Source organism: Talpa europaea, assembly GCF_964194135.1.
Source record: "Talpa europaea genome assembly, chromosome: 11".
Classification (NCBI taxonomy): domain Eukaryota; kingdom Metazoa; phylum Chordata; class Mammalia; order Eulipotyphla; family Talpidae; genus Talpa; species Talpa europaea.
Window position 1 is genome coordinate 9,238,058 of NC_140078.1, and position 11,080 is coordinate 9,249,137.

General features: G+C 51.9%; 1 protein-coding gene across 1 annotated transcript; it reads left to right on the top strand.

Moving 5' to 3' along the window:
• Positions 1–4,923: 4,923 nt before the first annotated feature.
• On the top strand, positions 4,924–10,879 carry OCSTAMP (osteoclast stimulatory transmembrane protein; the record flags this gene model as incomplete). Its single annotated transcript, XM_084246613.1, has 3 exons — positions 4,924–4,967; positions 7,550–8,552; positions 10,454–10,879. 3 exons carry the CDS (start codon positions 4,924–4,926, stop codon positions 10,877–10,879), a joined length of 1,473 nt encoding a protein of 490 aa, XP_084102739.1.
• Between the last annotated feature and the right edge of the window lie 201 nt (positions 10,880–11,080).

Below are 11,080 nucleotides of genomic sequence, written 5' to 3' on the forward strand. Positions count from 1 at the left end.
GCCTCTGCAGTGCAGGTTCGATCCCCGGCTGCTCCCGGGCCACCGGAGGAGGGTCCCACATGGCGCGCAGACCTCTCCTGCCGCCCGCTGCTCCCCTCAGCAGTGTACTTCGGTCCTTCTGCCTGCTCTGCTCCCCGCTCTGGCTCTGGTGAATTCTCTCACCCTCCCGCGCTTCTGACTATACCCAGTGCTTGCATAAACAAACAAACAAATAAACAAATAAATAAATAAATCTTTTAAAAAAAAAGTGCGCTGAGACATGCAGGTGATGGGGGCCGCGGAGTAACAGTACAGTTGTGTGCCAAACTGTACGTAGAAAGAGGTGAGCTGAGGAAAGGAGGCGGCCCTGGTGAGATGAAGTGCTAGCAATTGAATCCGGGGTGCCCTCAGCCACACTGGATCCCCGCTCCCCTTCCACACACCGTGCGGTCAGTGCACTTCTTTTGCTGTCTTGGACTTGAGTTTCCTCATCTGAGATGGTGTCAAAAGGAAAGAGGAAGCACGTAAACTAGTAAAGTCAAGGAGCATTTAATAAAGGATCCAGTTACAGGGTGTGGGCAGAGCATAGAGAAAGCACAAGCCCCAGGTGTGGGGGTGGCTTGGGAGGGAGAAGCACCCCCCAGCCCAACATCTAAGGAAGAGAAAACACCTACGGGACACGTCACCTTCCACCCAGGGATACCCCCAGCCCTGGATGACTTCAGAGAGAGAGTCCCTCTGGACCTTTCTCTCTTTTGCCCTCAGCTTTCCCGTTGGGGGTCCCCAAGAACCAAAACAATTATGTTAGTTGTGGTTCTAAGGGAAATAGAGCAAACAAGATGTGTATATGTGTATGTGTACCTGGAAAAGAGTTGCACTTGAGTGCAAAGGTTGTCTGTGAGCAGAATTCCCTCTTCCTGCAGGGGGAGTCACTCTTTGTTGGATTCAGGCCTTCAACTGATTGTCTGAGACCCCCCCCCCATGCTTTGTAGAACAATCTGCTTTACTCAGATGCCATGGATTTAAATTTAAATCTCATCCAAATTGCCCTCACAGAAACATCCAGAATAATGTTGGACTAACTAACTGGACATTGTGGCCTGGTCAAGTGACATGTAAAACTAACTACCACACCAAGAGAAAGCAGAAGCAAGGCAGACCTTTGATGCAGCCCATCCAGGTCCACCTCCAGGGGCTCAGGGTGGAGAGAAGATAGAGACTGAATTTAGAGAAAATGTGGCATGGAAAATTCCATGCCACATGGAAAATGTGGCATGTGGCTCTGGTTACACTGAGCCAGAGCTTCTAAGCTAGTGGTCTCCAGGTCTACAACCAGCCCACAATCAGGTTTTTGTTTATGCTTCCCATCCCAAGAGTTTTAAATTTATAACTGATTGCTTGTACTCATAATGCAGCAGATTTTATGTAAAAGCCCGGATTTGTGCTTCGCTTAGAAAAGAAAATACCAGATCTGGCAACACGGGACTCTCATTGCTGCCTGTTACTGTTGGTTTGGAGCTGAGTAGTTAGTGGGGGTAAGCTAATCCAAGTTGGAGCATGAACTTTCTTGTTGCCACCATCCCCACCAGGCCATAATGTCTTACACTGGTTCTCTTTATTTGACTGTGTTCCCCACCTGATCTCCAAGGGCAATTGAATCTGTGACTCCTGAGCTGCATGATCTGGAAGATCAATTTCAGCTTTAGTGATTGTGGGTTCTAATGGCCTAGAGCAATCCTATGGGATAGAAATTTCTGTGATGATGGTAATGGTCTGTATCTACCTTATCCAATATAGTAGCCGCTAGCTTTGTGTCACTATCGAACACTTGAAATGTAGCCAGTCTGCTCTGACATGTGATGTATTGAAAACACTGGATTTTTGAAAACTGAGGATGAAAAAAATGAATATAAGTGATCCATGAATAATTTTTATATCAATTACATGTTAGAAAGGTAACATATTAGCAATGTGGGGTTGAAAAAAATATTTTATTAAAATTAACTTTAGGGCCTCCCCGGTGGCACAGCGGTTGAGCGCTGGGTTGTGAAGCTGCCCGCAGCCTCTGCACCAACGGTTCGATCCCCGGCTGCTCCCCGGCCACCGGAGGAGGATCCCACATGGCACGCAGACCTCCCCTGCCGCCCGCTGCTCCCCTCAGCAGTGTACTTCGGTCCTTCTGCCTGTTCTGCTCCCAGCTCCGGCTCTGGTGAATCCTCTCACCCTCCCGCGCTTCTGACTGTACCCAGTGCTTGTATAAATAAATAAAAATAAATCTTAAAAAATAAATAAATAAAAAGGATGAAATAACTTTTAAAAAAAGTAACTTTAATTTTTAGTGTGGCTACTAGAAAATTTTGAAACGCATGTTTATTTCACTTTCTGTTTCTACTGGATAGGGCAGCCCCCTGGCACATTCAGATTTTAGTCACTTCGCCACGTTCTCAAACCATCTGGACAGTGACAACATTCACACCCACAGGCGTGCAAGTCCATACTCCTGTGCTCCGAGGCCTCTGAGTCCGATTCCGACTCACCACTTCCCCTTCCTGCGCTGTCTTATGGCTCTGAATCCTCCACCCTGAAATTCCCCTCCATAAAACTGATTCTATATTTGGGGATTCAGAAGCCCCTTCCGGAAGTTGTGGGCCTTGGAGACAGGCCAGCTTCTATAGGCAGAAGTGACTGTCTGTATGCGCTGAGAAATGCCAAAACACCGCCACCCTTTCCCCTCTATGCTCCTCTCTTCCTAGATCTCACCACCCCACCCCCGCAGGGGCCTTGCAGAAATGCCCCGATGGTCCTTAACCTACCCACTCCCTGATGCCTATGCAGAAACCAGGCAAATTCTGGGGTCTTCCAAGACCACTCTCCAGTAACACAGTTCCCCCAAGTTTCCTGTGTGATGGGACCAGGGAGCTGGTCCTGAGAGTGTTGCGGAGGCCTGGACAAGCAGCAGAGGGCTGAGGGCAGCAGCATTTAACTGCTGTTTACTGGGATTTCGGGGTACATTATCTCACTAAGCCTCAAATAACTCCGAGAAGCAGGTGTAGCATTCTCATTAGAGCAGTGTACACACGAGCTCAGAGAGGGACGGTGTCCCGTCCAAGGTCACACAGCACAGCAAACAGCAACACAGGTCAAGTCCAGATCAGCTGCCTGCAGCCCAGGGTCCCTGTGGTACAGAGGAACAGCTAGACAGACCCTCCTCCCCCAGCCCCTGCAGACGTAAATCAGCAGTCCTCAGCTGGCTTTGGTCTACAGACTGGTCTGCATCATGGTCTTTCTTTTTGTTTTAATTTTGACTTTAAAAACTTGGAGACTTGGGCCTCCCCTGGTGGCGCAGCAGTTGAGCGCTGGGCTGCGAAGCTGCCAGCAGCCTCTACAGCGCTGGTTTGATACCCGGCTGCTGGCAAGGGTCCCGCATGGCGCGCAGACCTCTCCTGCCACCCGCTGCTCCCCTCAGCAGTGTACTTCCTCAGTCTGCCTGTTCTGCTCCCCACTCTGGCTCTGGTGAATTCTCTTACCCTCCCACGCTTCTGACTGTACCCAGTGCTTGTATAAATAAGTTAAAAAAAAAAAAACCAACTTGGAGACTTTTTCATAAAAATGGAAACAACTGGTACCTTTGAAAAAATTGGAAAATCTGGGACTGCCTGACCTCTTTTTTAACCCTCAGTTGCAGCAAAGTAGCCATTTTCCTGTGGAACAGGTCTACACCTGGAGTCCCCCCCCACCCCCGGCCCCAGCCTGCTCTGCTCCTTTCCCTCACCTGCCCACCTGTGGGTACACGAACCTCCTATTCCTGGTCTATTTCTTGTGTCCCTTTGTGGACTTTGCAGCTGGCTTCCTAGGGGGCTCATGATCTGGGAAGGGTGCTAGACCCTCTGACACACAGGTGTCTCAATGTGTGACAGTGAAAATGTCACTTCCCTTCTAGGCCTCAGATACCCTTCTTCAGACCTGAGCAGGTGACCCAGGCAAAATGTCCTTCCAAGGGGAAATGACCAGGCACCTAGAACACTGCCCTCAAGGGCTGTCCTGTGGGCCTCCAGGAGCAGAGATGCTTATGGCAAAGGTCAGCTCTCCAGGAGGAACTGGCTTCCAGAACTGCCTGGAGTGCACCTGCAGGGCAATATTGGCAGCAGGGTATGTAGACAGGGAATTCACTTTTATTGAGTGCCTACTGCGTGCAGAGCCAGGTGCTTTGCATGTCATCATAGGCCTCAGAGCTGATGGCTTGGTCAAGGGGCTGAACCCTCTGGGTCTCAGTTTTCACAGCTGAAGAATAGTATAATGACCGCAAAGGGCAGTAAATTTGTGTGGTAAATTGGCAGTAAATTTGCATACTACACACACCTGCTGCGTAGTAAGTATGTGGTAAATGTTGACGGTTATTAGGGCTCTTTAGGAGCCTCTTTTGTAGGCAGAGGAAACAGACCAAGACGCGAGTCTCCCCCTCCAGGTCACACAGCTGTGACCCAAAGCCTCAGGATGTCCCTCCCCACCCCCTAGAGTTAGGATCCAGGCTCCTCCTGGGGCACACAGCTTTGCAAGGAGAAGAAGAGGGGCAGGCGAGCAGGGTGCTGGTCCCAGCACTACCCCTAAAATCGGAAGGCTTCTCAGAGCCTCAGTTTCCTGCTCTGTAAAATGGGGCCAGTTCTACCTTCCTGCTGTGAGCACGACATGTTCCTCGCAGCAGGTTCTTCCTCTCCTCCCACACCTCCACACCCTCCGGCTGGAGGCTGGGGAAGTGGGTGAGGCAGCTTGCCCAACACCCTGGGAGGTGGGCCCAGCAGGGCAGGATGAGGACACCAGAGGATTCATTTAAAGGGTGGAAAAGCAGAAGTGACGGGGTTTCCCTAGTCCTAGAGTGTCCTCTAGGACACTCCCCAACCTACTCTTCACCAGCCATCGCTGCCCAGGCCGAGCTTTCCGGAAAGCATGAGGGTGCCCCAGGAGGCAGCTGAGCGGATCTTCAGGACCTGGTAAGTCCAGGACCTTGGACCCGGGGCCACAGTGGTCAATGGTTGGGCATGAGGGGTCTGCGCCTAGGTCTCAGGTTCTGCCACTCCCTGGTTGCACGACCTTGGGTCAGTCCTCACCTCTTTGAGCCTCAGTTTCCCCATCTGTGAAGCAAGAGTAATAATAATGTCTGTAAGCATCGGAGAACTGAACCCACATGTGCCCCTCTGAGGCTCAGAGGGAGCCCTCGATGAACAGCAGCTGGCTTCCTTGTCCTTCCAACTCGACCCAGCCCACACCACTCTGAACTGGCTTTCCATGCTCGTGTTGCCTGTATTTTTAGCTGTTACCTTAACAGTCTCCATGTTCCAAATTCCAATTCTTTTTTTTTTTAAGATTTATTTATGCATACAAGAACTGGGGTACAGGCCAGAGGTGTGGGGGGTGAGAGAACTCACTAGAGACAGAGTGGGGAACAGAACAGGCAGATTGACTGAAATACACTGCTGAGGGGAGCAGCAGGCGAGACAGGAGAGGTCTGCTGCGCCTTATGTGTTGCTTCCTGTCCAGCTGGGGATCAAACTCGTGCTGCAGTGGCTGCGGACAGCCTCACAGGCTTCTTAACCCCTTGCGCCACCAGGGAGGCCCCTCCAAATACCAATTCTGCAGTGGAGGGGCTTTAGTCCTAAATTCAACTGCCTGCAAAGTATAGAAGGGAGGCCACTGGGGTTGCCTGCAGCGCCCAGTGAGTGGGAGGTATCATCTGCAGAGTGAACCCCTGTTTAAGGGGGTAGTGGATACTCGGCTCCATATTCTGCCACAAAGGTGGGAACTCCTTCAACCTAGGTCCTCCACTTTCTTAAGGGAAGCTGGAAATCTGGATTTTAATGTGAAATTTCCTGATTTCCAAATGGGAGGCAGCTAATACACACACACACACACACACACACACGCACGCACGCATGGAGAACTTTCAATTGTGATCTCTGCTCTTGCCCTACAGGCCTCATCCCCCTCAGCTCCCCTCTGTGAGCTAATCCCCCCAACTCCCTATTTCCTTTGAGGGGAAGGATGAAATAGAGCTCAGGGCCTTCAGGTGCCTTACTCCTCCTGTTGGGGATGCCCAATCTCCCTTTCACACTAAGAACTGATATTTATCCTGCCAGACCCAGCTTTAATGTCACCTCTTCCAAGTAGCCTTCCTGGCTTTCCAGGTAAAATTTAGTTACTCTCCTCTTACCCTGCCCAGACCCAGGTGTATCACAATGAGGGATCTTCTTTCATGGAATTAAGCTCCAATGAGCTGGCGTGTCTTGTCTTCTCAATCAGGCTGTGTAAAGACAGGCGAGTGTCTATGGACATGACTTGATTCACAGGGGTTAACACAGAGTCTGGTACAAAGGGAATGATAAGAATATTTACATCATCATTATTATCATCAACAGCAATATAATTTGCTCAGGGTCCTTCCTCTGTGCCAGACTCTGTCTGGGGTCCTTTACATCGTTCCTTCATGTTATTGTCTCAGGACCCCTGTGTCAAAGATTCCGTATTAATCAGGACTCAGTTGCGCCAAATATTCATTTCAGATTGACTTAAGAGAAAAAGTTCTCTCCCCCTTGCTGCCGCATGAGGCAGGGCAGAGCTGGCTTCGGGTGTGTCCTGATCCAGGGCCACACGTGGTTCCCTTGGATGCTCCAGCTCCGTTTCTTAGCTCTGCCTTCCTGAGTCCTCTTCATCCCAGGCAGACTCACACTATGTGGGGGACCCCAAAGTTCCAAGCATCTCTCCTGCCACCAGCTTCGCTCTCCAGACAATAAAGAGTTCTTTCCCAGTATTCCAGCAAACCCTCCGGTGGGTTTTCGTTGGTCCATCTTGGGTGAGGTGTCAATCCCTGCGCCAGTCACTGTGGCCAGGAGTTGTGGTCCTCGGATGGGCTAGGGGTCATGTGCTCACCCTCTAGTTGGAGGATGATGGAAGAAGTCAGGGGCTTTGCCTGTAACCAACATGGGAACTGCCTCCCCATGACTTTCCCTCCCAGCAGAGTCCTATCACTCCATATAACCACCGTGCCTGGTCTTTCACCTCAAGTGGGTCCTCAGTACCATTTCTGTAGCTCATTTCCTCTCCCACTTTCCTGAAGACTTACTTACGCCTTCTTCTTTGTCTATAACCTCCGTCCCCGTGTCCGTCCCACCCCCACCCCCCCCAGCATCTTCACCATCAGTGCTGATCTCGCTCCCTGGCCCCCTGAGCAAACAGAGACAATTATGCTACAGTTGACAAATATTTATGCAGGATCTGCCACATGCCAGACACTATTCTAGGAACCTGAGATATAGAAAAGAGACCAGTCCCTTCCCTGATAGAACTGGTGCTTCAGTGACAGATTAAAAACTGTCATTATCTCACCACCAACAGCTGTTGCTTACTATGTCCAGACACGTGACTCGATGAGGCACTGCATTTACTGCACCGTTTTACAGATGAGAAAACTGAAGCACAGAGAGGTTAAGAAACTTAACCAAGGTCACACAGACAGTAAGTAGGGGACAGGATTTGAACCCAAGCAGTTAATAGAGCTTCTCCAATTTCCTCGGCACAGGTGGAGATTCTGGCGCATGGGGCTCTGCAGGGCCCTGGCCCCGCTGCAGGCCGCCTGGGTTGCTTTCTCTCGGCCTGTCCCAGCCAGCCGTGGCCAGCTGCTGACCCAGATCCTCCTGTGCGGATCCCTGGCTGTCGTTGCCACAGGCCTGGCCCATCACTGGATGGCGTCCTCATGGTTTTATCCCCTCTGGCCCTCGGACATGGTGGCAGCTGTCTGTGGCCTCCTGGTCTTCCTGGGTCTGCTCCTGGTGCCCCCCGCCCGCTGCCTGTTTGCGCTCAGTGTGCCCGCCTTGTGCATGGCCCAGGGCCGCCGCCTGCTCCTCTCCTGTAGCACCGCCATCCTGGCTATCACCGTGGTGCCCAATGTCCTGGCCAACATGGGTGCAGCTGGGCAGGTGCTGAAATGCGTCACTGAGGGCTCCCTGGAGAGTCTACTCAACACCACTCACCACCTGCAAATGGCATCCAGGGCTCTGGGTCCCGGTGGCCATGCAGGCAGCAAGGGCCTTATGTTCCAGGCCCAGGGCAATGGCTCCGCCCTCCGGCTGCACATGCTCAAGGTGACTCAGCAGGTCCTGGAGGACTTCTCTGGCCTGGAGTCCCTAGCCCGGGTGGCAGAGTGGGGGACCCAGCAGGTGGTCACGGGGTTATTCATGCTGGGCCTCCCTCTGGACTCGGCCTGGTACCTCCATCGCTACCTGACCGACCTGCAGTTCGATAATACCTATGCAACACGGCAGCTGGCCCGGCGCCTGGCAGAGACCCAGGCCACACATCTGGTGGCCTCCCCACCAGCCTGGCTGCTCTGGGCCACCCGGCCCAGGCTGTCCCAGGGGGAGCTGCCGAGCTGTCTCCTGAAGCTGGGGCTGCTCACCCTGCTCCTGCTGGCCACCGCTATGATGGTGGCCACAGACCACATGGCCTTCCTCCTGGCCCAGGCGACTGTGGACTGGGCTCAGAAGCTGCCCGTTGTGCCCATCACGCTCACGGCCAAGTATGATGTAAGTGCTGTTGTGGGAAGTTGGGCAGGAGTCATTTCCTTGAGGGAAGGGGTAGGGTTGGTTAAACCCTTGACTTGACACTGGAGTTTTCTCACCTCCAAGCCAAGCTAAGGGGATAAACTGGCAGCCCCAGCACATCCTCAGATGAGTTCATTTCACACCCACAACAGCCCGACACCGCTGTGGGTTCTGTCCACCCCCATGCAGGTGAGGACACTGACCCCCAGAGATGTTACAATACTCTGCCCCCTAAGGTCACGCTTCCCAAGTGGCAACATGTCCTTGCCTTACTTTCCTCTTGTGCAAATTGGATCAATCCTTTTTGCCTTTCCAGGTCATTGAGTCTTAAAATGTGTTTACCTCTGAAGTGTATGGTAAGTTCCCTATCACCTAGGAGATATTTAATAATCAGTCAAAAGCTCACATCTGCACATATCAGGCTGGAGGAGGGCTGAGAATGGTCTAGATCAAAGTTCCACCCCCTACAACCCAGGGCCAAGTCCTGTTTTTGCAAATTAAGTTTTATTTATTTAATAAGTGACACTGCCATGTCATTTGCGTGTATGTTCTCCGTGGCTGTTCTGTGAAGATGAGGCTGGGTGGTTATAGCAGGGACTTAGGCCTAAAACACTTACTATTTTATTTTATTTTATTTTTTAAAGATTTATTTATTTATACAAGAACTGGGGTACAGGCCTGATGCACGGGAGGGCGAGAGGATTCACCAGAGACAGAGCGGGGAACAGAACAGGCAGACTGACGAAATACACTGCTGAGGGGAGCAGCGGGCGAGACAGGAGAGATCTGCCGTGCCATGTGGGACCCTCGCCGGCCGGCCGACCGGGATCAAACTGACGCTGCAGAGGCTGTGGACAGCTTCACAGTGCGGTGCTCAACCGCCTGCGCCACCAGAGGAGGCCCCACTTATTATTTTAATTGTGATATGTTAGCTATTTACTGCCAGTTTGATATGGGATATATTTACTACCTGATCAAGATTTGTGGTTTTCAATCGTTTCTGTTAGCTCAATCCTTTTTATTTTTAATGGTGAGCTCTCATGTAACAGCCATTGACCCTGAGCTGATAGTAACTAATATTTACAGAGTGCTTGTTGTATAAGAGGAACGTGGTGTTCAGGCAGCACAAAATCCATTGAGGAGGGTCACAGCCAGCTTTAAAAAAATGAAATAGATTAGACTAGGAATGGATTAGAGTATATAATAAGTGACAGTGGTATGTATTATTGTATGTACTCTTCCCTCAATCACACTATAATCCATGGTTAGAATGTGCCCTAAGAGGTATTTCTTGCAGCCGAGAACAGTGACAGGCAGCGTCTGAGGTGCGTGTCACCTGATTCCTGGATCTCATCGTGTCTAAAGTGCCATTTGCTCTTGAATCACATCGTCATTCTGTGTGTTCCTGGGACAGGGAATGTTGCCTGTTAAGACACAATGTCTTCTCGTCACTTAGAGTTTTAACTGGATACATGCAAAATAGTTCACCTATTTCACATGGATTTAGCTCATCAAATCTTTCTCATGGTGGAGAAAAAGAAAAATAGTGAGGTCAATTCGGGAAGCTTCCCCAGGAACATCTCAACTGTTCGCTGAGGGAGGCTCAGCAAACACCCTTCCAAACGGATGCGTTTCCTTGAAATAATCTGAGTAATAGTCAAAACCACATTTTCATGGTGCTTTTTATTTTGCCAAAAGCCCCCTCTCAGACTCCTGAGCTTATCTGCCCGTCCTCAATCCCCATGGGCAGGGTTGCTTCTGTCCCCAGCTTGCAGATGAGGGCAGGCAAAGTTCTGTCCTGTCCCGCCAGCACCGCACGTCGTGGTGGACGGTGCAGAGAAGGGGGTGTCTGTGTGTTGATGGGATTTTTCTCCTTTTTGAAGGCTGCGTACACCGTCCTGAGCTTCATCCCCTTCCTCTTCAACCAGCCGCCTCCAGAGAGCCCCTTCCTCTCCACCCACAGCTCCTTCTCCTGGGAGCTCCGCTTCACCTCCTCGGACTGCCCGCTGCTGCCCGCCCAGCGCCCCCGCTGGGCTGCGCCCCTGGCCGTGGGGGCCCTGCAGCTGGTGGCTGGATCCACCATCCTCCTGGAGACCTATGCCCGCCGCCTGCGGCACAGCATCGCCGCCTCCTTCTTCACGGCTCAGGAGGCGAGGAGGGCCGGCTACCTGCATGCCCGGCTCCAGCAAAGACACGACAGGGACCGAGGCCAGCAGCTGCCCCCGGGGATGCCCCCTGCTCCTGACACGCGGGGCCTGCCCGCAAGCGCCCTCGAGGGTCAACAGACTACAGCTGGCAGGTCACTTTGAAGAACAGAGAGCAGTGAGGTGTGGAGAAGGAGCTTGGGCATCCCATGGAGCTGAGAGGTAATCTTGTCCCTTCTGCTGCTTTCCTGTGTGACTTTGGGTGCGTTGCTTCCCCTCTCTGAATCTTCAGAGGGACCGCCCGGTAGCAATCGCTGCACCTGCCACCCACACGGGACTGTGGTAAGGATAGAGTGAGATGTTGGG